Source organism: Crassostrea angulata, chromosome 10 (genome assembly GCF_025612915.1).
Source record: "Crassostrea angulata isolate pt1a10 chromosome 10, ASM2561291v2, whole genome shotgun sequence".
NCBI lineage: Eukaryota > Metazoa > Mollusca > Bivalvia > Ostreida > Ostreidae > Magallana > Magallana angulata.
This window is the reverse complement of record NC_069120.1, coordinates 32,939,725-32,965,279: the sequence shown is the minus strand read 5'-3', so window position 1 is coordinate 32,965,279 and position 25,555 is coordinate 32,939,725. Positions and strand designations below refer to the sequence as shown.

At 34.1% G+C, this 25,555-nt stretch overlaps 3 protein-coding genes and 1 pseudogene across 5 annotated transcripts; 1 reads left to right on the top strand and 3 right to left on the bottom strand.

Annotated features, from left to right (window-relative positions):
• Positions 1–63: 63 nt before the first annotated feature.
• Positions 64–13,314, bottom strand: LOC128165461 (uncharacterized). The gene is made up of 4 exons (XM_052830024.1): positions 13,155–13,314; positions 5,962–6,033; positions 719–799; positions 64–184 (listed from the first exon to the last, which is right to left on the bottom strand). Exons 1-4 carry the CDS (start codon positions 13,249–13,251, stop codon positions 129–131), a joined length of 306 nt encoding a protein of 101 aa, XP_052685984.1. The 5' UTR covers positions 13,252–13,314; the 3' UTR covers positions 64–128.
• A 144-nt stretch (positions 13,315–13,458) lies between these two features.
• LOC128167167 (FAD-linked sulfhydryl oxidase ALR-like) lies at positions 13,459–20,561 on the top strand. Its single transcript, XM_052832730.1, has 3 exons — positions 13,459–13,771; positions 19,819–20,030; positions 20,128–20,561. Exons 1-3 carry the CDS (start codon positions 13,649–13,651, stop codon positions 20,288–20,290), a joined length of 498 nt encoding a protein of 165 aa, XP_052688690.1. The 5' UTR covers positions 13,459–13,648; the 3' UTR covers positions 20,291–20,561.
• Positions 15,433–19,812, bottom strand: LOC128167166 (uncharacterized; annotated as a pseudogene).
• Positions 20,562–21,324: 763 nt separating the features above from the next.
• On the bottom strand, positions 21,325–24,437 carry LOC128167165 (uncharacterized). 3 transcript variants are annotated; one of them, XM_052832726.1, is made up of 6 exons: positions 24,206–24,437; positions 23,665–23,758; positions 23,107–23,266; positions 22,662–22,782; positions 22,287–22,333; positions 21,325–21,864 (listed from the first exon to the last, which is right to left on the bottom strand). In XM_052832726.1, the coding sequence occupies exons 3-6, from the start codon at positions 23,218–23,220 to the stop codon at positions 21,772–21,774; spliced, it is 375 nt and encodes a 124-aa protein (XP_052688686.1). In that variant the 5' UTR covers positions 23,221–23,266; positions 23,665–23,758; positions 24,206–24,437; the 3' UTR covers positions 21,325–21,771. The 3 variants fall into 3 exon arrangements, with proteins under 3 accessions (XP_052688686.1, XP_052688688.1, XP_052688687.1); XM_052832728.1 differs by lacking the exon at positions 23,665–23,758; XM_052832727.1 differs by lacking the exons at positions 23,665–23,758; positions 24,206–24,437 and adding an exon at positions 23,359–23,494.
• Between the last annotated feature and the right edge of the window lie 1,118 nt (positions 24,438–25,555).

Below are 25,555 nucleotides of genomic sequence, written 5' to 3'. Positions count from 1 at the left end.
AATATTAATACATGTACGACAAAATTTCCCTTAAATGCAAATATAAAACATAACACTTTTGAATCCTCTTATTGACAATAAATTTATTCAAAATCTTTTAACACCGAGTACAAATCTTCTGTTACAGTTCAGTTGTAATATCCAAGCTCTTTCAGTTTTGGATCTGCGTCTTCCCTTCTTAACACTGCATTAAAAAAAAAAAAATTCATTTAAAACTAACGGCAATTTATTAAGAATTTCTTTATAAATGCTGTGGTCATCCCTTTATTAACATGTATCATAGATACTGGCTGGTGATCATACATTTAAGCAATTTAATGAATACCTATTTTGGTGATAAATGAAGGTTTCATACCTGGGCAGGCATTGCAGAAAAAATACATAACACGCTAATGCCGGTTATGTACATTTTTTTGGCAACATTTGCTACCTTCATAGCCCTCATTCTTCATATTATTGAATAAATCATAACGAGTAAGATAACCACATTAAAGTACATTAGATAGAATAAATAGCAAATTCCTTCTATATGGGAATTTGAGTCTGACATAATTTTGCGCAGTCTATCAATTTAATGCACAATGCAGCAAATTTAAACCATTCCATTATAACATATGGCCCGGCCTACATGTCTTGACAAACAGTTCTTTACTTATGATGGTTATAGCAGTAGGTTCAATGAAAATCTGTTGCCATCTAATTAAGATAAAAGTCTTACCTCTGTAGTGACCATGATAAGCTTTTTCTACAAAATTGATACGATCATGAAGTCTTAGTATTGGATAAAGTCCTCCCATTACTGAAAGGAATTAAGACGACCCTGATTAGTGATTACACTGCGTTTCATCATAAAGCATGTACAAGTTGTAATTATCAAGCTGCCTGTAAAGTTTGCCGACTCTCTTCATTGAAAGGCCTTAATTTTCGCTTTATTTTTTTAAAAAGTTAATTTTTTTGGGGTTGATTTTAATCAACTCTCCTAAGCAGATACTCTGGAAAACAGGAACTGAAACAGAGTTTTGACCTAAGCACAAATCATCACCGCTGACAAGACTTAGCTCTTAAAAATTATCGATAAATTCGATGTAATACATGTATATCAGAAGCATTGTGTTTTAATGAAACTTATTTATAAATACCTTGAAAATAGTCAGATTTTAAAAAGTTTGAACAATTTAGATATTTTTTGCAGTCGTATGTATTCCTACGCCAGAGTTCAATATAGTCTTGTTAAACCATCGGCTATCTCCGTAATTCTCCGACAAGCAGAGAGTCATTCTATATATAGAGGTCACGTCATCAAGCTATCACGTGACCTGGTGTACACATTCTCTTGCTTGTTGGATATTAATGGAGGGAGACAGCCGAGAATCTGGTTGAATGAGACTAAAGTGCATTATTGCTTGGATCCATACAATTTTTGAAGTATTTTGATTACTGATACATATTATGATGGATTCAATTCTATTTTTAAATATAACACAATATGATTCATACGGGGTTTTTGAAGTTCTTGTCAGAAAAGTCTGAGAATTCATATTATAAAAATGTGAGTAATTCAAATACAGATTATAATCTACTTGACAAGCAAAATAACATATAGTTGATTTTAAAATTAATAATAATCGATAAATCAACTCCCCTCAGTACTTCAGTACTTTGATTTCACAATGGGCCCAGGGGCCACATCGCTCACCTGAGCAACACAATACCAAATTGACAACTTTGATCTAAACAGCCTTTATTAATAAATCAAATATAAATATATATATACAATTTTGCAGATTCTTTTAGCCCACTTTTTATCATTTAGTCCCTCATTAAGAATGAAGAACTTTATTGGCAGGCCTCTCACACCTATTTTGGTACTGGGGTCAATGGATTGGGCAAAATGCGACGTTTTAATAGAAATTGGTAATTTTTTCCCTTGTTTTATGTACAGTCCTCTGAACAAAAAACTAGGGTAGATTGATAGGATTTTTAAACTGAGAACACGTGTGTAATAATGAGAAGGAAAAAGGTTATTCACAGTGAGTGATACAAGTTTGTTAATGAAGATGTAAAATTTCCCAAAAGGTTTCTGTGCAATTAATATATGTCAAATGGCAAAAAAAAATGAAACAGTTTTTACAAAGAATTTTTAACAAAAAGTTATCTTATTTGTACTAACATAAACTGTAATCTATTTTTGTATATATATACCTTTTACAGATAAATGTATCTTGATTGTGTAAGCTTTATTAATGACAATATAACTTTTTTTTTATAAAATCAGTCTCTGTACTTCTGTGCATTTTGGGTATTAGACCAACCCTTTGACCCACTTACTACCGTTTTGTAGAGGATCTGTTAGACAAACATTTTTATAATAATTTTAACACTTATTGCAGAATTATAAACTATTAACAGTTTATCACCTAACTGTAATATCAGATTTAAAAGTAATAAACATCGTTTTTTTAATTACAATGTCTCTGTCTGAGGAAATTCTGGATAGTTACCGATCACAAGAAACAGTTTTCAATGCGGTAGTGTTGCACATGTTTCTCAGTGCTTTTATGACTGCTAAATATACATGATATATATTCAGAATAAGTATGATTTTCTTTTAACTTACATTTTTTATTTTAGGCAATCTTAGTTGGGAAAAACACACTCAATTTTGGGAAAAAAGATGCCTTTTCCACGTTGGGAATGGGGCCGAATATTGACCCCAATCAAAGAGATTCGAGAGGCCTGATTGGCCAAATAATATTTGAAAACATTTTTTAAAATGTCAATAAATGTTCATTATTTCCTAATAATGTATTTCTCGGGGCATATGTCGATGTGGGGCATAGGCCGAATTGCTAATTTTTAGACAAAATTCAAGAAAAATCCTTAGACTAGCCTAATTGGGGAATAAGCCGATTTTCAATCAATGATTACTATAGTGAAAGTATGACCGCTGATTAAGAAAGTCACCGTATTAAGTATATACTTTCAGAATATCGATGTAGAAAGTCAAAAGAGTAATTAAAGTTATTAAATTTGCTTAACATATATATTTCAAGCAATTTTTAAAAATTAATCTGTGTTTTGTGGCTGTTTGGTCTCTTCCGTATTCGTCGGTGTATCATTGTGTTTCGTAATTTTACATAGTGAAAATTTAATTGCAACACCAACCTCCGTGGTTCTGTCTTGTAGAACTAAGTATAATATTTTACCAAACCTTTTATATTTTATCAATACATGTACCTTATTGCTAAATCTCATTTAATCAAGTTATACTTTGAAAGCTACTTGTAAATACGGGGTATGGCGTCCATTAGCTCAACACGTGGTTTCATATTCAAATAGAGTTATCCCCCGTAATCGCTATGAATGAGAAAACGAAATACCAAACATTTGTGTTCTTTCCATTAATTAATTAAATAGTGACTTGTCGTTATGCAGAGAAGTTGTAATGTTAAAAACACAGTTAATGCAATGAAGTGTAATGGTGTTCACTAGACTACGTGCCCCCAGGCTGTGTTTTAATCACGGGTATCACACCTTCGTATATACACACGACACCAGAATACCGTTATTTCATCCAACAGAAAATTAATTGTAAAAACACATAGCATTTGATTTATTCTACACCCAAGACCAGTGATTCCTACCAACGCAGACATGAAGAATTCACCAAAATTCCGTCATATTACATTCTACTCGGTTTTCTTTTTTACTACGCAATAATAGTTTCCAGGGTTCATACACGAACGTGGGAAAAAAATTCTTTTGATTTGGATTGTAAAGAAATATCTTGTACAGTACTGTACATTTTATTACTCACGATGTCATTACAAAAATTATCAACGGGACAACTATCGAACAATAGTTCAAACGGATGAAAAAAAAACAACCCTCATAATAAATTGCTACAACAGTACAACGGATAAAAACAGTGGATTTTATATTTTACTGTTAACTTTGAGTCTAAGAATAGCCGATCCCGGGGGATAGGCCGGGGCTCGCTCATCGGAGGAAAAAATACCGGCCTTTGCCCCGAAAAATATGGTAATCTCCCTTTTCAGCAAAGGTGGCCCTTCATTTGAACAAACTTGAATCACCTTGACCCAGGGAAGCTTTGTGCCAAGTTTATTTGAAATTGGCCCATTGGTTCTGGAGAAGAGGATGAAATGGTAAATGTTTGGTTGACAAAAACAATGCTAACACCAAGGACAACAACAGACAATGGACACATTTTGATAAAAAAGCTCTCTTAAACCTTTGGTACAGGTGAGCTAAAAAGCTCATTTAAACATGAAATGTGTTTTATTCTGTAGAGAATTGTTAAACTTAAATTGTTTTTATTTTATGATCATTAAGCATGTAATTAAATACACCCAGGTACATATGTATCATTATGATAAAATTAGAAATAAGCATGGTTTACAAAATGGATGCATCAACACAATAAAAAAAACTAATAGAAAATGAAATACATTTTTTGTCTTCTTTTTTTTTTAAATACCTTGATAATTATTTATAAATTTTATGCTCTAGTATTTTAGCATTACAATATATTTTAATATTTTGATCAATAATGAGAAGTTAAACTGGTTTATTATTAGTTGCATCTCCAGTACAATGTTTCAATGCAGAGTTCTATCCCGTTTAAAAATTGATTGTGATGTTAGATTTCACGTTGGCACAAAACTGTTGGTCAGATTTAATGACCAAATATTCAATATGTCAAATGGGGGCCCAGGTTCCAATTTTTCTCATCACCCAGGCATTGTCGTTAAAAGCGCAGTGCTTGTCAGCTCTTCTCGATGGTGAGCTGAGATTGCATGGTGGTAATTACTTGCTATTTTTTACACTTTCACAGTGAACAGAGTGTTAAATAAATGTAACAAAATATATAATGCATGCCAAAACCAGTAACGAGAATCATGACATTTTCTAAAGAAGATGGGTGGATAAGGCGTGTAAACTGCCCATACGCGGTCGGACAGGCTACTGAAAAATTAAAGTATCAATAAATCTGATGGGTTTTTTTTAAATCATTGAAAACAATATATATTAAACGAATTATTGATTTTTTCCTATAGGTATGTTCAATACTTGGAATATGTTGACTCAAACAGGCGTGTACGTATCAAAACCTGCAAATACTGTCATTTTTTAGAACTTCAGGGCATTTTCTTTTATAGAGTGGGTCTTTGCTCCATATTTTTCTCATAGTCTAATTAAGGTCGATTGGAAAACAAACCGATTTCAATCAACAAAAACGTGGAGAGATGACCCACTATACATTAAAAATATCATTTTGTATCCCAACAATTGAACGTTTTGAAAAAATAATACAAGTACGGTAGTTCGTGACCTTAGTCACAGATAATATTTAAAAAGCCCACTTTGTTGTGTCTGAAATGGCTCAGTGGTTAGAGCACCTGGCATAAGCTAACCTTATATATCTAGGGTTTTTATGTTACGGGTTCGATACCACCATAATTTCCGACAATATTTTTTTCCTTATTTTTTGTTAAATATATTAAAAACTGGTTATAGTTAGAAATTTTGCTTTTGCAAAGTTTTATTATAATATATTTGAATAGATTTAATTTGGGAAACATAAATTCAAAATTGTATTTCACTACTAAACCGAATGGGCATTTGCGCCATCTTATTCCCCCATCTTCTTTATCATACTTCGAATTTTTCACATTTTGGATTTCTGCCTTCACATTTTATGAAGCTATATACATGCAAATAGTACCTTGAACAAATGAATAATGATTAATAATTGCATTCTTAGAATTCAATATCATTCAATATCAGTATACTACATTCACTCATCTCAGTATCGATCAGCATGACATCATGTCAATAATAATACAGATTCTAAAACTTATCTTAAACAGAAAACCACACATCATCTGGAGTTCTTTTGCCAGACTCTGAATTTATACAATGTAATAACGTGCTACTTACATAAAAAGGAGGCTGCCAACATGAATGTTACTCCGTTGTAGTAACTGGCGTTAAATTTCAATTCAGCTCGCCCTTTGAAAATTAATATTCACAGTTAAAATGTAAAACACTCAAGAACACAATAAATACATTATTCATATTTATACTTATGGAACATCTCAACTGCCTTATGTGGATAATTTCATTACATGATGATACTTTAACATTACATGCTTATATTTTTATATAACATGCTGATACTTTAACATTACATGCTGGTACTTCAACAATACATGCTGGTACTTCAACATTACATGCTTATACTTCATTACATGATGGTACTTCACTATGCGGTGGTTCTAAAAATAGGGAAACGACACCTTGGGGTTGAAATACACTAAAATTCCAAACTCCTGGATGCCTGTAAACTCTGGGCTGTTTCTCTGTTTCAGAGATTGATCAGATAGGACGAGGGTTCACTGAGATTAGTTTAGATCAAGATACGCAACAAAGTCTACTATTTGATTATGTGTTGTCTTTTATAAGGGTCATTAACAAGATATCTGTGAGCCAATGCTCACTAGTGATACCCCCGCTCTGATGTGAATATGCAAAATAAGCAAAGTTGACATTTAACAGAAAGCTGGCATCCGATTGGTACAGAAATATATCCCACAATATAGCATGCCTAAACAAATAGTGTGTTAAAATTTCAAGCATCTGCGATAAACAGTTGGTGAGAAATCTTTGAGGAAAATTTGTTTGAAAATTTTGGCTAAAATAAACAAAGTACTCATTTAACAGGAAGTTGACGTCCGATTGGTACAAAAATATATCCCAAAATACGGCATGCCTTAACAAACACTGTGTAAAAATTTCAAGCATCTGCGATAAATAGCTGCTGAGAAATCTTTGACGGAAATTTGTTTGAAAATTTTGGCTAAAAATAAACAAAGTCATCATTTCACAGGAAGTTTGACGTCCGATTGATTCAAAAATATATCCCACAATATGGCATGCCTATACAAATAGTGTGTTAAATTCAAGCATCTGCGATAAATAGTTGCTGAGAATTCTTTGACAAAAATTTGTTTGAAAATTTTGGTTAAAAAATAAGCAAAGTCGTCATTTAACAGGAAGTTGGCATCCGATTGGTACAAAAATATATCCCACAATATGGCATGCCTTAACAAACACTGTGTTAAAATTTCAAGCATCTGCGATAAATAGTTGCTGAGATAAATGCGACAGAAATTTTTGTTACGGACGGACAGACAGACGGACAGACGGACAGACAGACGGACGGACAGACAGACACACAAGGGTAAAACAGTATACCCCCTCTCCTTCAGAGCGGGGGTATAAAAAATGCCTGCTTGCTTGTGAGAGCATTGGTGCTTGTGATAAGCAGGGTACAAACAGTCCACGAGGGGATATTTGGTCTCAAAATGTGCATTCTTTTGGTGCTTTCACAGTGTGGACCACTTAAAATATCAACAGCACCTAAACAAAGACTTCTGTCATTCAGGTTAGATTGGACTTGTGGGGATTGATGGGTTCTCCCTGGAGATCCAGGCGTAGGAGTGGGTAATGTAAGCACTGATTTTTTCGACAGTACAGTTATTGCTAAAATCAGTTTCAACAGCACACATAATATCTGATATTTGACTTCATGTAAAATACTGTAAATGTATTACATTTTGCTGTGTATTCTTTTTAGCGTTTTTGGGGGAAAACGGTGTCCGCTAAATCAAGTACATTGCCAAATGTAAAATATATAAGTAGATTAATAGGTACATTCAGAAATGCGCTAAATCAAATCCACGCTAACTTGTTAAAAATTCATATTCCACCAAATATCATACACGCTAAATACTGTAAAACGAGAAAATTTGGCACATACGTATTTTAGCGCAAACGCAAGTGCCAGTACATTAGCGCAATTATATTTTAGCGCATGCATGTTTTCTTTAAAAAAGAATTTTAAAAATGTTGTTGTTTGATAAACGATCACGCCCAAAATTTAGTTCTGTGTTCACTCAAGCAGGTGAACACAACGACTTTGATTTCTATCTCGCATGCACGGTAAACTGTCGTTGAGAACAATACACTTACTTTTGTGTAAATTGTCAGTAGATAGATATGAAAGCCTCATTTATTGGCGATGATGTGTAATTTTTGTTGGTAAACAAATTTGAGCTATCGGACTTTGAATTTAACGTGTCCACTTGGATAACACTAGAAGAGTCCCGAAACTAAAAGTGAAATCGAATGCTACATTTACCATGAGTTTCGATCACCATGAGAGAATCTTTTTCACAGTAATTTTACATTAAAAAACACAAAAATAGGTATCGTCTTGTTATCTTTATATCCACTAATCAGAGATCAAAGAAATTATGATCAACATGTTTGTCAGCGTTAACGATCGCCACGCTTAATCACATTTTCACCTCGAGGCGCTAAATGAAAGTGGCATGGGGAGAAGCCCAATTTTCAAGGTGCTAATGAAAGATATTAAAATGCAATTGAAACTGAATTAATTAATCCATGTGTGACCGCATAGATTTTACGGTGCTAGAGTATTCTTCTGGATCTGTATATCCGCCGTGTGCAGTACGGACGGGGTGAGGGAATGTTGGCGTAGAGGGTATAAGGTATAAGGTTGTGGCGCGCTGTGGGCCGTAAAGTAAAAGCGAAGGGTAGGTTTGCCGTATTCCCGAAGGTCCACCAGTATACAGTTCCAGAGAAATAAACGAAGTGATGAAAGATTCCGTATTTATTGGACGAGATTCAACGATGGCAACATTATAACAATTTAACAGACAGACATTTTACAAACAAGTCGGATATGGCCAGTAGTGGCCTCCGGACTCAAGACTCTGGGTGAGTCGGACGTGGCCGAGGCTGGCCGCCGTATTCCAGACTGCCCATTGACAATTGTACATAATTATTTATAAGAATCTGAACAATAAGTATAAATTGACAGGTGATAACGTAAGTAAGCTGAGTGAAAGGTTCACAGATATAGAATAATTAAATAAACTCAATGAGTCTTTGATGTCCAAGACATGTAAAGCTGATAATTGCACATTGTTGTTTTAAGAGATTAATAGTCCTTGAGACGTGGCACTCTGTCTCTTTGAAATCACATAGAGTCCGAAAAGTGTTAATCACTAATTAAATAAGTAACTTTGTAAAAAATAGACTGTGAGAAAATATTAAAAACATATGTTAAATTCTAAAAGTAAAGTCCAAAATAAAGTTATAATTGAACAGTGAATTTTTCACGGTGATACATGTTTGGGCACTTATACTCGATAACCCATACCGTTTTCCTGTGTAATTGTTTAAACAAACAGAACCGACAGCATCTGATATTTAAATGAACACTTCTATATAGCCTTAAAAATGGACTGACGTTATTGTTTTGCAACTTGAAGAAATTTATATGGAAAATCGTTGGCGCACTACTAATTTTAGCGCTCAGAGGCAGTTGCGCCAAAGGCGCTAAAATTTGTAGTGCGCCATATTTTCTCGTTTTACAGTATAGTACGTTTACAGTATTGCAATCTTGAGAACAAAATGCATAAATAATGTAATGTCGGAAAATACAATATGTTTGGGTGTAATGGTAATGTATTAAGGCATATGACAACCACACATGCTGCTTATAAATAATATAGACGGAACAACTGCCCCCCCCCCCCCCCCCAATTTTCTATTTACTTTCCAAGATTGAGGGGTAGGTCTGCCCCTTCCCCCCCCCCCCCTAATCATTATTTTTTATAGATGCTACATGCGTGCACTGGGATCTACTGGATGATTGCTCATGCTCTGATTCCCTTAAAGAAACAGTTAGTCACTGCTTCATGGCATAGAACCACCAAAATCAAGGGGCAAAAATAAGCGCTATTTGAAGGTGCCTGCCGGCAGGATTAAAACAGACAACCTACGACATAAAACTAAATTGACATCAAATTTGAAGGCGCCTGAACAAGGACGCGTATTGATATGGGGACTGGGGGTCATTTGACACTAAGAGATTTCGGCAAATGTTCCAACAAATATAATGAAGGTGTCAGTGCCTCCATTCCCTCTAGAATCCAGTTTCACCTGAGTGACGCAAGCCCTAGTTTTGGCAACATACGAGGGTTGTTTGGATATTATTGAGTCAACTCGAATATTTTCTTTCCTAATTGACGAATTTTGGTAAAAATTGGCATAGACACTGGAGTTACGCCAACAAATAATAAAACAAAGTGATATTAAAAGAATATCTAATATTTTGTTTACGACGATAGATAAACAAGTCGGTGGTCGGGGTACCCGGCGCAGCCATGAACTCGGAGATTTAATAACTTAAACATCTACTTTATAAGTGTCCGTAGAATTACAGTTAATGATAAAAGAAATCAAATTAAATACGTTCATTTTGCTATTCTTTGCGAATAACTTTTGATTAAGTTTCACTGATGTTTGAGTTGAAATACGGATATGATACACATATATTTACCAAACAATAGAAATCTGACAACGACTTTACATTGAATTTTGACGTCAAAGCGGCGCATTAAAAACCGTCAAACTGGTGGAAATCTCGGAAGAAGACCTTTAAGGCCAAGCAATTGCTTAAAAAAAAACTATACGATGACAAGACAAGGTATAGAGCTTCAGTTCATCATATTTTTTTCACTGATTGTTTAACTAGAATTAGGCCAAAGGGATTAATTATCAAGTACTTTTGACACACTAACTGTTGTCAACAGTTCTAAAATATATAAAAAATAACTGCAGGAGACATTCGCAGTAATTAGACTTTCGGGAAAAATAACTCGATTTTCCCCCTGAAAATAACAAGAATGACAGAAAATGTAAATGATGACATCTTGAAATGAAAACAAAATATGATAAATAAAGAATAATTCTTATTTCCGTTTGTTTGTAAGGTGTTTAAAACACAGGAGCAATAAGAAGCGTTAAAATGACGTTGCGAAAAGTTTGCGGTTGCGCCGGGTCATTGGACGAAGGTAGGTTGGTCAGCTTACCAGGAATGATCTATTCATGCCATGAACAAGAAACTTTTCACATTGATAGTCTCTATCCTGATTAACGTTTTGGTGAGATTTCAATGGTTTATCTTTTTTACTAAAAGAATAAGAGGAAATGTCTCAATAATTTCCGAACAACCCTCGTAGATATTATTAATAATTAATCGGGTTCAAAGAGTGTCCATTTTTAGCCGGGCTCTGCTGAAAGCAGAGTCCTGGCTGTAGGCAGGCAAATTGCCAATGTTACTATAAATAGCACAACTTCAAAAGTAAACAAAAAACCAAACATCGTCAAAGTAAAAGCTTCCGCTATACCAAATACTTACACAAAGAGCCATGTTTTGTCAAAAGTGTTGGCATTTTTTTTTTTTTTTTAATTTCGAGAGAATTGTCCATCTTTTTCAGCTTTTTTATTAATAACGTGTTTTAAAAACAAGACTATGCAATTTGGACACATACAATGCGCATGAATTTCCATGAACTACTTTGCTGCGCATTGAAGAAACGGGGATTGAATATATAACGCTTGTTGCAAAATTCAAGGCAGCAACTGTTAAACTTTTTTCTTCTAGACAGACATATTTTTGTATATAGCCGCTTACAAAATTTGGTCGCTCTCTGACGCTTTGCAGACAGGCATGATCGAGAGAGAGAGAGATTTTCAGTCTTAACTACACAATATGCATAAAGACACACCAAAAAAGCCCGGCTTTCAGTACTTCAGTACTTTGATTCTATAAGGAAATAAACATAAATGAAACTTGTTGAATTGTTGAGTAGTTTGAATTTAGTCCTATACTCTCTTCTTTGTAATATCCCTGAGTTTTACGAAATCACGATCCTGCTGCCTATTGCTAATTTAGTACCAACGCATACTGAAATACAATCTTTTTTTGAAATATTAACATGTAATGTTAAAAAGACAGTACAGCGCATCTTATTAAAAACCGACTAGAAAAAAATTTCAATTTGGGTTCGGTATTTTTCTACACTCATAAAAGTATAAGCTTTCAAAAAAAAGTTCTCCATGAAATAAATCTAATTATTTCATTAAAATTGATAATTATGTATAACCAATAAATATATACATCGCAACGTGTTACAATTTCAGCCTTCTATAAAATTATGTATGCGTATATACTATAAACAAAACACATGCTGGGCTCGCGAAGATTCTTTTTGACAGTTTTGTTAAAAGAAATATTATAAAATAACCAGAATTATTATTTTGTAAGCATGTATTTTGTGGTTTTATCACAGAAGTTGCTACAAACTATATTATATTTATAGTTTTTAAGTGAGGCTCCTTATTATTTGACCTTCAAGTATTTATGTCTGTTCATTTTAAATGAACTGAAATTGGTAAACCATTTATCATTAAATCATCAAGAAAGTGATGACTTGTTCCCATTAGAGAGTCCCTTTTACCTCGATCGTATTCCATGATGACTGTAGTCGGACGAAGATCTTGTAGTTTTCAGCACGTGTCAATTACTGTCAATCAAAATCCACGTGGTACAAATGAACAATTTAAGATTAATCCAGTTTGTACGACCCTTAGATGTCCGGAAGCTCATAATTACATTAATTAGGTATGAGAAAGGGATTTTTATGAACTTAAACTGTCAAAATCGACGTTATTTCTTATTTCCTAACAATACAATGGGTAAATCTGAAATTAAACACAAATGTGTTTTCAGCTGTACTGTCCCTTTAAAGTATCAACATATAATGAAGACATATTAGCATATAATGAAGACGTATCAGCATATATAATAATGAAGAAGTATCAACATATAATGTTAAAATATCAGCATGTAATGATAAGGTATCATATAATAAATATAATGAAGAAGTATCAGCATATAATGTTGAAGAATCAGCATGTAATATAAATGCATGAAGGGTTGTCTCTAAAAATTGAAGTAGACTGTAGAAGGAAGAAATAAAAAAGTAGAAGGGGGTCTGGGGGTCTAGCTTTTAACTACATTGTGTTAACCGTGATATAAATATGATACATAATTGCATATTACACTATTAACACCTGTAATGAATTCACAAGTCCAAAGGAAGCTACAATTGAGAAAATTCGAACTATTGTACTTTTCCTCGTTTTTCCAACTATTCTTATTTGTTTCGGTAAACAAAAAGTTTGAAGCTTACTTGCAGGTTTGAGATATGCCAAATAATTTCGCATTGTGAACTCGTATGGATTATTTGCAGGTCCATACTTCTTCGCTCCTCCCGTTTCCTTTGACATTGTTGATATTCAGTGAATAATTCACTTTGCGGGATCGTGTAAACTTAGGGGACTGTATAATGACCTAAACTTCGGGACCAATAAAACTAGTCTCGTTCAACCAGACGCTCGGCTGTCTCCGTAAATCTCCGACGAGCAGAGAGTCTTCTCTGCTCGTCGGAGATTTACGGAGACAGCCGAGCGTCTGGTTGAACGAGACTACAATAAAACATGTAAATTAAGGATAGAAAACTAATGAGCGCCTTGTGAATTGAGGAGGGATAGCTTATGAGTGTCTTTTCTATTTAATCTGTTTTGTTTCACATCATACATAAATTGCAGAAGCATTGGTTATGATTGTTTATAGGTATATCGAAATATTCCACGTACAAATTTCTAATAGCTTGAGACACCAAAGATGGCTGCGCCTAGAGAGGACGACTCAGATCAAACAGATTATGGGTCTGCAAGTAAACCCTGCACATCCAGAACATGTTTTGATTTTTCTACATTCATGAAAATGCAGGGAAAGAAAATTGAAGTAGGTATTATTCGAGTGATAAGTAACAATAGGTCAAGAATGATGTGTGTATTTGAAACATGTTGAGGTCATTATCTAGAATAAGTTAATATTTTACGCCGCTGTGGCGAGCCAAGCAAGAATCACAGGGGCTTGGTTGTTGGATAGTGAATTTCCTAATTATTTGTTCCCGAAGAAAAAGTTGATTAAAATTGGTAATCTTATATGTATTTCTGTGTATTGCAATAAATAAATTCACTGAAACCCCCCATTTCAGTCATGTTAAAAAAAAAGTATTCAATGTACATTAAAAAAAATAAAGGGACGACACTCGCCATCTTGGATTTATAGGGGGTCCTCGTTTCAAGCTATGTTTTAAAGCTGCTTGGTCCGATTTTTTTGTAATTACAGTATCAAAATGTTTTCCATACAAATCATTTATCTTAGAAAGTTATGGACTTTCTCCTATTTACACCAGCAGAATCAGTCTCCTTTCAAAGTTAGAAATATTCAAAGTAAATAAAAATAATTTCTCTTTGGGCAAACGAAAAAACAAACCAAATTGCATCACGGGAATGTTTAGAAAAGGAAACCGCTTGGTTTCGTCCCCCGAATGATTGGGGTTCTTCAACCCGCATGCTATGCATCGATTGTAAAGAAAGCAGACTTTGGAAATATTAGCGAACAAAACGTACAAATGTTTATTTGTAATTTGTCTGATCATTTCGACCTTTATTTAAAGCGATGTCAAAGTCGTAATACAACCATACCCGTCTCGTCGTCAGGGGTGAAATTTAACATGAGGCGAAATAACGCGGTACCTTTTAATGTCGTTTGTTTTGTTAGCAAATTTTGTACGTATTTTTCTTCATTGAATTTTGGCATAATTGACGGGTAGAACTACTGCAATGTCTATTATTATACATATACTAAGCATAGCCATCGTTTAAAAGCGTGCATAAAATTTGATATAAAATCGGACCAAGCAGCTTTAAACAAGTTCTTCTGTTTCTCCAACGATTTCTGACGAGATCTAGGTTGGAAAATATTCAAATGACTTATTCCTATCGTCTGACTACATCTGTATGCTGCATAATAAACACATCATTCCGAAATGTACTACATACTTGCCAAACTTATCAAAAGCAACGGAAGTTTACTTTTGAGTGACGTTAATTCTCTATATAATCACTGAGATATTCCGAAAATGTATGATAAATCTAGAGAGAGCAAAAATTCCGTGAAAAGATATTCTTCTTGGTTTATCCAATGCTTTCGGATCTCCTCAGTGATTACATGGAGAGTTTGCATCAACTTCCGTTGCTTTTGATAAGTTTGGTGAGTATCTAGTACATCTCGGAACGATGTGTTAATTATGCAGCGTACAGATGTAGTCAGACGATAGGAATAAGTAATTTTAACATTTTCCAACCTAGATCTTGTCAGAAATCGTTGGAGAAACGGAAGAACTTGTTTAAAACATAGCTTGAAACGAGGACCCACTATTAATCCAAGATGGCGAGTGTCGTCCCTTTACTTTTTTTAATGTACATTGAATACACTTTTTTAACATGACTGAAACGGGGGGTTTCAGTGTATATATTTAATGCAATACACAGAAATACATCTAAGATTACCAATCTTAATCAATTCTTTCTTCGGGAACAAATAATTAAGCACTTCACTATCCAACAACCAAGCCCCTGTGGCAAGAATTACACATTCCTTGCATCATTGTCAACTTTGTGTTATTTAGTTTTTTCATTTTGAGAGAGAGAGAGAGAGAGAGATAATTACATATCTTATAATTATTAGATTATTACATAATTATTCCATATTATTTCTAAGTTAAAAAAAATTCTTCCAAAATACAAAGACTTGCTTCCCTTAAACCTTTCTTTACTTTTTGAGAGAATTGATCAGTATGTAAAATATAATTTGTGTTTAATTTGGTCAAAAGTGTTAAAGCTGCTTGGTCCGATTTTTTTGTAATTACAGTATCAAAATGTTTTCCATACAAATCATTTATCTAAGAAAGTTATGGACTTTCTCCTATTTACACCAGCAGAATCAGTCTCCTTTCAAAGTTAGAAATATTCAAAGTAAATAAAAATAATTTCTCTTTGGGCAAACCAAAAAACAAACCAAAATGCATCACAGGAATTTTTAGAAAAGGAAACCACTTGGTTTTGTCCCCCGAATGATTGGGGTTATGCATCGATTGTAAAGAAAGCAGACTTTGGAAATATTAGCGAACAAAACGTACAAATGTTTATTTGTAATTTGTCTGATCATTTCGACCTTTATTTAAAGCGATGTCAAAGTCGTAATACAACCATACCCGTCTCGTCGTCAGGGGTGAAATTTAACATGAGGCGAAATAACGCGGTACCTTTTAATGTCGTTTGTTTTGTTAGCAAATTTTGTACGCATTTTTCTTCATTGAAATTTGGCATAATTGACGGGTAAAACTACTGCAATGTATATCATTATACATATACTAAGCATAGCCATCATTTAAAATCGTGTATAAAATTTGATATAAAATCGGACCAAGCAGCTTTAATGATAAGAGCAGTATTTTTTTTTTCATTGTACCTTATTTTTTCCTGGTTCATAATTTATAAATATATTTATTTTATATTTTATAGTTTATTTAAACTGTGAACAATACGAAAAGGTATCATGTAAATATAATACGAAAAACCATTGTCTTAGTTACCCTTTTTTAAACAAACTATTTGACTACATGACCAGCCAAAAAAAAAAACAGAAATCAAAAATCTATGAGATAGAAAAATCTCTGGAAACTTGTGTCCTATACCATGTCAAAATTGCAAAATGCATGCCATCTCCAGGGAAGTGCAGGTAATTTGCAACAAAAATATGAAAATTCTAAGTAAATTCTAAGAATCATAACTATTTATAATTAATCTTGGTACCGCAGAAAATATTACTGGTACTTACTAGTTCTATTTTAAAATTAATGTTTATTAAGTTTGATAATTTACACTATAAGCAAGATTTTCTGAGCATGTAAAAATTCCTTCTTTTAAATTCAAAATTAAGAATTAAAATATTGTTAAAAGCAATATTAAGCATTGAAAAGTTTGATAATCTTTTAAAATTTCCTTCTCTACTCCTTGACATCTTTGAGATAAACTCTGCAGGTAGTAAAACAAGAAATGATATTTTCCAACAAAATTATGATATCCATGATCAGACCCTGCATGGGTAAGAGGTTTGGACAGAAATTCATGTAATTATTATCTAACGATTATCTTGGTATCCTTTTCGGTTCCATTTCTTTTCTGAACGGTACTGGGTGGTTCGCTCCGATCACATGTTTTGAACAAGCCTAGCTAGTATAACAGTCAAGCCAAAGAAACAACTAGGAAAATAATCTTTATTATCACAGGACATAATTTTGCTGCCATTATAAACATGAAAGACATAGAATTCAAACATTGCATTCCAGTTTACACAGAAGTCAAGCTAGTACATCTATTCATATTCTCTCTCTCTCTCTCTCTCTCTCTCTCTCTCTCTCTCTCTCTCTCTCTCTCCAAACATGGAGATTATGTGGAGTCCAACATTTAGTCAGACCATTTTCTGATGCTGAATGTATTGTGTTTGCTGGGATTGATATACTCCCGGCCATTCATCACAACATACACTGCACATCCACTCGGCAATTTGAAAGTAACTGGCCCCAGTTGCTTTCCAAACATCTGCTTTGGTCCAAGGATGAATTTTTCTTCCATCAAAGTTTTTACGTGGCCATCAATGGCCATTACATTCACAGCAAGTCTTATTAAAACCTCCTTGGAAGGCTGCATATCCACTGTATAGGTATCCATCTGCACTCTGGTCTGTACATCATAGTAACCAGTAGATGGCAGCACCAAATACTTGTTCTCTGACAGATCTACCCCGCCATGTACGTAAGTGTTCTTTTCAGTTTGTGTCCAGCTTAAAATTCCTATGGATGAAAGATTGGAGGTAAACAGTGCCTAGATACGGTACACAAAAAGTGAATAAGTACAATGTATTCCAACATATATCCAACTCATTTACCATGTTTTTTCTTGGAATGTCTATACTGTAGTAAGGCAACAGGACTGTGGGTTAGAGTTCTCACTAGAAAAAAAAAGTCATCATCAACATCATCATCATCATCATCATCATAAAAATCATATATATCATCATTGTCCTATCATATATAATCATCAATAAGAACCAAAGAATTTAAAGATTACAAAGCACTTACGTGTGTTGTTATTATCCAAAGAGTTTGTTGGGTATGCTATAATCTGAAAAATACAACAAATTGAAAGTGATGCCAGACGTTTTTTTTTTTCAAAATGGATAAGTTTTTGTTATGCAATGCATTAATAAAATATCAGTCATTGTAAAGTTTAAACACACCTGGAAATCTAGAAAAAGGTATGCAATTAAGAGGAAACAGGAGGCTTCAAAAGAATGCATGGTCATTAACGAATGACTTCGAACTGTTGAAGAATAATGTCTTGAAACGACAGAATGACTTTATATATATATGTAGTATTTCTATATTTCCCTTGTTACTATATTTGATTAAAGTTGTCATGCATTTTTAGTAATTACCTACACCAACGTTGAGTAATGGTTGTGAATTCCCGGACTGATTCTGGAATAAGCATGAACACCTTGGTCTCTTTACAGACAAAAAAAAAACGGACATCTAGTTGTACACACGGGTACCACGTAAAATCCCCGCGCGGCATGATATCATCCACAAAGCAAACCATGCAGAGCGCCTCCGGTATATTGGTGTCAAATCCCTTAAAAGGAATAAAAGTAAATAATAAAATTCAATTTTAAAAAATCCGAGAGAGAGAAAAAGGAAGGTAAACAATCGTACAATCCCCTTCTGTCAATGAGACGCGTCACTATCGGATCTTCACGCTAGAGTAACCACGCTAACGGGGTTCTTCACCTCTTTCATTTATTTGCTAATTAGTGTAGTTTGCATATTGAAATTTAGTTTTTGCAGACGTATGGTAGAATGATAGGTGGGCGTAGAGTGGTTTTTCTGAACTATTTAAGATATGTAACCATTATGTTGGTATCTCTATGGCTGGGGTCATCCACCGTCACACAGAGCGACCGACTCCTACAGATTTTATTTAATCGATTTAAAATTAACGGGAGTTTTGCGGGGCTGTAGACTATATGACTGCATGGTTTTGCCATTTTAATTTGACCATGATAATGAGTTGGCGACCTTCGAGTTTTATGATATGCGCTCTCCGAGACGTCTGCAGTGAATTTCATTTTTCTTTACATCTTTATTATTATCTATGATCAGTTCACATCATTTGAAAAATTGAATAACCATTGAATGCATCATCAGGAGAAAAAAGATTTTGGAGACATTAATATTTACCTACATGTCGAGTAAAACTACTATGTAAAAATGTAAATAAACTAGTTGCCTTATTTTGGTTCTAATCATACGGGTACAATGATGCTGAAAATCAACGGGTTATTTTTATTGTTTTTGGCAATGATGACAATCATTACAACCCAAAAAGTAAATAAAGAATGCATTTGATTGATTTGTATTTTGCATGAACTGAGCGGGTAACTAATGTGTAAATCGAATCTTCAACCGATTATATTTCAATGTATATTTCAACAGATTTACATTTTTTTCTATGTCTTGTTTTTGTTTAAGAATGTGTCTGCTAATTACGTACTGTAAATTGATATAATACGCGTGCGATAAGCATCTGCCAGATGCGTAAGGAACCTAGTTCCTTATTTCTGTTCTGTTGAGATTACGAAATTTTTAGACACACATTTCATAGTTCATAGCACATGCATGCAAACTGTCGACCAATTAAGAAACGTATCGCACAAATGCTACAAGAACAATTGTGAAAATTCAGTATAGTTGTACCTTGCAGCCATTACGTTCAGATGAAAGCAATTTGATTTTCTTGCGAAATGTTTGAAAAATACAAATGAAATACCCAGTTGATGTAAATATAGTGCAATATTGTATTGAATTATTTTCCTTCCAGAAAAAAATGGAAAATAAGAAGAAAGAGGAAGAGAAGCCTTGTCCGCTAGATAAGGACAGCCTGGGCCGGAGTACCTGGGCATTCCTCCACACCATGGCGGCTTACTACCCCGACAAACCCACGCCCAATCAACAGAACGACATGTCCCAGTTCATTCATCTATTCTCGAAATTCTTCCCCTGTGACTATTGTGCCGAGGATCTCCGTAAAGAGTAAGAGGGGTTTTTTTTAAAGCAGAGCATTGTCAAGGCCGTCTTAAACAACGTCTCATATCTAATTAATGTTCTGTAATTTCCTCTCTTTTTCCAGGCTAAAAACAAACAAACCACAGACATCATCGCGTGAGGAACTTTCTCAGTGGATGTGTAGATTGCATAATCAGGTGAACAGAAAGACTGGGAAGCCAGAGTTCGACTGTAGCCTCGTGGACGAGAGATGGCGAGATGGCTGGAAGGACGGTAGCTGTGGTTGACTACCTTAAACATTCCTGGGGAAAAGCGACTGTGATATATGGAAATTCATTTTGCCTCCATAACATGCACAATTTGTCAGTTATTTGTTTTTATATACAATTTGATGCTGTTTTTAAGCGATATTGTACAGTTTTGCATGCAAATCTTCATCTCTTTACTAGGTTGATGTTTGCATCAGTTAGTATTACACTAACAAATATGGGTAATACTAACAAATATGGTTGTTCGGAATAAAATACCTCAGATTAAACGATATGCATGTACATGTTATTGTGGTGTTGGCTTTTTTCTATGTCGATGATGCAATTAATTTCATTTGACAGAAAATACGAATGCGTCCATACACCTATACGTCTGTCAATAAAGGTGGAAATGCATTGTAAAGCAGGCTCTACTGTAATGCTAGTATAGAAATTTTCAATCATTAAATTTCGGTGTTTTTTTTTTAGGAGAGGGTTGACGTTAAGATTGAAGATTTTAAAGTACTGGAATATATTTAAATATATGCACTTGATAATCAGAAGTCTTGTTTTAAAATCTTCCGATTATTTAAACATGTATTGTGTAGATGTGCTTATTTGCGTGAAATTCTGATTTCATTTTTTTTTTTTTTGAAGTTATATATATTTTATGCATGTATTGCTGTTCATAATGTGGAACATAATGCCAGGTAATGTGGGAGCGTGAGGTATGTGTGCCTGCCCGCTTTTGCTTTCATTTTATATCGGTACAAGCCACAGACATCTGACGTCAAAATGTTTCTTTTTATCATAAGATAATTCCCTGAACTAATGCTATTACGTAATTGTAGTTCATAGAATTCTCTTACTTAAAAAAAATATTTTTAACGTCAGATGCCTGTGGTAAAAATGTACCTATAATGAAAACAGTATCTGTATAAAGATCTGTGTATAGTTTTTCGAATATTTCAATGAATGTTCACTGCGGCAGTGCCTATTAATATATTTAATCGCACCAAAGATATAGAAACCCACCAGAAGCTATATTGTATGGACAAACAAGTGCCACTATCTTTTCTTATATATTTACCAACTTCCATAAAAAATCGTATGTGTACATTTTTTTTCAATCCATTATATAAGCATAAAGTATGATTCCACACGATGTATCACTGCAGTTCCTGATGATGCGAAACATGTAGCATAAAGTCCTTTATTTATTGCATAAGACGTCACGCTGTCTCTTGGCAGTGACCAGTTGGCTAGCTTAGGACCATAGACTGGAATCAGACTTGCATCAAACATTATATATATTTGAGATTTTGATTAAATGCATGATTCTTAAATAATACAAGGCTATACCATTCCAGTACACAAGCCCATAGCAACAAGTTCACTTGATTATTGAAAGTATTTTACAAGTTACATCTATATTAATTAAACGTTTAGACACATGTCTATTATCAGATGGTCTCTGAAAGTTTTGATTGGGAGCAAAATCTCCCCAGATGACGTCATTTCTACATCCTGTAAGGAACCCGGACGTAGGTAGTCTGTACGTCTGAAAACTGAGCTCTGTTCAGAAACCTGGCTCTTGGTCCGTGGCGCGACACCTGGTAAAAAAACCAAAACAAATATCGAACTCTTAACATAGAACAATGAAATTAAACGTCAATTTAAGAACGAAAGTAGGCAAATATTATATTGTTGGTTACAAAACTATAGCTGCCCGGTATATTGAATAAGACCTAGAAATTAAAAATTATCTAGCTTTTTATCCGCAGTCTTCAACCGAAACCCCTTTTCGGTAAAGAATTTTGCCTATGGAAAGTACATACTTCAAGCATACAAAGATATAGTTTTCCGATTATTTTATAACGTATCGAAACCATACGTAGATACTTTTTTTAAAAACTTTTATTCGTCGTAAGTAATATTTGACTGGTGCATAATTAGTTGGTGTGCATGCGCACATGTAGTCTGTAAGACTGAGATAAGTAACCAACGCTTTGCGGTAGCTGTTTGATTGACTCACCAGTGTCATCTGTCTGAGGGCAGGATTGTCACAAACCCACGGGTTCCCTGCAATCACAAAAAAATTTTTTTAGACAGTACTGGATTGTTACTATAACTTGTTAGCGCTTGTCCGAACAAATCCAAGGCGTGTACTCGTTCTTCTATATAGTTTGGTCGACTTTAAAAGAATTTAGGTTTCTGAATCGTAAATCAAAAAGGATGCCCATACGATCTTGAGGACATCTTAAAGAACTGGACAAAAGACCATGAAATTGTCAATGTTTCCACACAAAAGTTGCATTTTACGTACCAATACCGTAGATATGATTAGCAAAAATACTGTTGAACCATAAAGAAACATTTAAGGAGAAAATTTAATGAACTTGATACGTACTATTTTGAATGGCCCCTGCCGTTTTGGGTCGACCGACTTTAAGATCAAGAGGATAATCCAGACTTATGCTTGACCGGGGGCGCTCCGGCCGCCGATAGAGAATATCCGGGTGCCAGTCAAACTAGTGGAAAATATGTACCACAATCTTAGATTTACTAAACATATACGGTTGATAAACAATCAATTCGAGGTACCTTATAAACCGCCGAATTACTACTAACCGAGTGAAGCATCGCTACACGTCAATATTAAATTTGTCGTCATTTTCTGAGCTTGCCGTCACCATTTTGTAATTTTATAACTTATTGAGTTATTACATGAATTAGTGAATTTCAATGTATTTTGTGCTACTCATGGACAGAAATATTAAACCCATGAAATAAAACTCCTGCTCTATCACTTTGTTTGAAGAAAAATTCATATATCTATAAACCGCTATATTTACCTCTTCCTCTTTCGCTCCCAGCTTGACGAGCAGTTCGCTTTCCGCTCGATGTTTGAGTTCCGAAGATTCAAACTCCGCCTTGTAGGGTGGGGGTCTCTGTCCAATTTCCGACATTGTCTTCTAGGGCCTCAGTCACACCATAGTTTCTGATTTATTTGTCCTGGTGAAAAAAAAATCAAAACCGTTTGGTACAGAAATCAATCGCTCATCATTCATATACTAGCTTAAGAAAAGCAGATAAGGCGTTTTTACTTTCTTTTGAATCTTTATCTCTCTTTTTTTTTTCATTCGAGACGTGGGTTACACATGTCGATTGAATGTCAAACTACCCAGTAATCCAAGTCTTCATGGGTATTCAACTACTTCTGTTTGATCATTTAAACGTTCCTATCCAATTATATAATACAAGAAAAAAATCTGAATAATAATAGTGTCGTTTATTGAAGTAATATCTGGATTAATTTCGCCTTTGTTGGCCAAATGTTCAGTTACAAATTAAACATATAGTGGTTCATTCATATGTATAATATAATACACTTAGCAGAATTAAATATTTACCAATTTATCTATACAAATGTTCAGCAAAACCCAGCTATAGGCCCAAGTGAAATCGTTTGCTGTGTGTTCTGTATCTGTTTATTTTAGTGATTATCTGAAACGGGAATCACCATGCATTGCCAAATAAATTGCAAACTTGGTGTACATTTCCATTACAAATTGAGCCCATGTCACCATCTCAACTCATATCTTGCCGCTGAATAAATATCTTAACATATCGGCATGCAACATGCAATTTATCTTCAAGAAAACTATGGTTGAAAATAGATTGTTACCAAGCACTAATGGCTCATCTAAAACTCATGAAGCAAGCATGCAACAATTTTTATTTTGAAGTAGTTTTTATTCATACATAAAATGCATATTTACCTTACAGAGAGTTTGACTCGAGAAAATTTCATCCAAACCTAATCAAATTTGATGTTTTATGATCTATTAATAAAACTCAATATGCAAGACCTAAAATTTTAATATAACTTTATGATTCGGTTGCCAGGACAACTAGATTACGGAAATAAATATACAAAATACATGTACCTACCTTTACTTCACAAAGCGACGAAGACCTCTGAGCTATGTCGACCCGTATCGATACAACATTGCCAAACGCCACACTTAGTCTTTGAACATATCAATTTGCATACAAACGCTGATAAAATGAATCTATTCGAGGCCACAAATAACTTTAAAAGACTTTCAAAGGGAAATCAATATAGAGAAAACGTAGCCAAAGTTTATGCATACAGGTTGTTTTCTGTTCAAAAATAAAACCAGTCCTGCGATATAGCAGGTGGTTCACGCATCCCGATACCCCCCCCCCCCCCTTCTTTCCACACATGCGCGCGCGGAATGCACTAGGATACTACTGTACTACTATTGTATTAATGCATGTGCCCCATTCCCAACTATCGCATGTTTGTGTGTGGTCACTGGGTTGTGAATAACACAACTGTATGGTCCTTATGAGTGTACATTAAATGTAATAGAGACGGTTTGAGTGATTATTCTGGGTTCTATTGGGTTCTATTGATATTTTTTATGGCTCTGAAAATGCCGGTAATAGTTTTCAAATATGAATATATTATGAATGTTAACATATTACAGAGCTCAATTTGTATTTTAAGCACGGTTAAATTACAATCAATGATAGACGTGTACATTGTATACTATTCACACACACAGTCTGACTTTAATATAATTATCCCTATTAAGCATGTTAAAAATATAGCGCTTTCCAGATTATTCATAACCTATTTCAATGTATACAGGTATTCATAGGCGCTTGGGTCAGATATCAATGTCAATTCAGTGTATTCGCTAAAACCATGAAATGGTACATGAGGTCAATCATTATATACTGTTCAAAAGTCAGAGGTACATTTAATAAATTAATAGATACGAAGTAGATAAATGGTAAATAAGCATAACTATACTTTCATTCATTCATTCTTTATTTCTTTAAGCTTTGCAGCTCATCAAATTTTACAAATTAAACATGTTAAAGTACAGAAGTGGGTATTTTACAGGAGACCCTATTACATTGTGCATACATAAATATGAAAAATTGACATAAGTAAAGGCGAAAAAAATAAAAAAGAACAACATCTAACCTATTACATATATCGTTTCTTAATTTCATACTATAATAAATGTATTTGCCGAGGTTACACATATCTTTAAAATTTTCGTTATTAAACAATTGCAACAGCTTGAACATCGATGGTTTCTCAAAAATACTTTTTAATGTATTTTTGACGGTATTCAATATATACTGGACACACTAAAATAAAGTTGAATTCATCTTCAACATAATTTTTACATGAAAGGCAGTTCCTTTGGGCTCTGTGTGTATTATTGTACCTTCCAGTTTCGATAGCTAAACGATGAGAGG

Excerpts from the sequence above, each read along its gene's own strand:
- LOC128165461 (XM_052830024.1), bottom strand. The coding sequence starts at position 13,251 with ATGTCAAAGGAAACGGGAGGAGCGAAGAAGTATGGACCTGCAAATAAT. Across the intron at positions 6,034-13,154 it reads GGCATATCTCAAACCTGCAA|GGCGAGCTGAATTGAAATTT; the intron begins GTAAGCTTCAAA and ends TAATTTTCAAAG. Across the intron at positions 185-718 it reads TTATCATGGTCACTACAGAG|TGTTAAGAAGGGAAGACGCA; the intron begins GTAAGACTTTTA and ends TTTTTAATGCAG.
- LOC128167167 (XM_052832730.1), top strand. The coding sequence starts at position 13,649 with ATGGCTGCGCCTAGAGAGGACGACTCAGATCAAACAGATTATGGGTCT. Across the intron at positions 13,772-19,818 it reads TGCAGGGAAAGAAAATTGAA|AAAAAAATGGAAAATAAGAA; the intron begins GTAGGTATTATT and ends TTTTCCTTCCAG. Across the intron at positions 20,031-20,127 it reads GCCGAGGATCTCCGTAAAGA|GCTAAAAACAAACAAACCAC; the intron begins GTAAGAGGGGTT and ends CTCTTTTTCCAG.
- LOC128167165 (XM_052832726.1), bottom strand. The coding sequence starts at position 23,220 with ATGTCGGAAATTGGACAGAGACCCCCACCCTACAAGGCGGAGTTTGAA. Across the intron at positions 22,783-23,106 it reads TGGGAGCGAAAGAGGAAGAG|TTTGACTGGCACCCGGATAT; the intron begins GTAAATATAGCG and ends ATTTTCCACTAG. Across the intron at positions 22,334-22,661 it reads GGCAGGGGCCATTCAAAATA|GGAACCCGTGGGTTTGTGAC; the intron begins GTACGTATCAAG and ends TTGTGATTGCAG.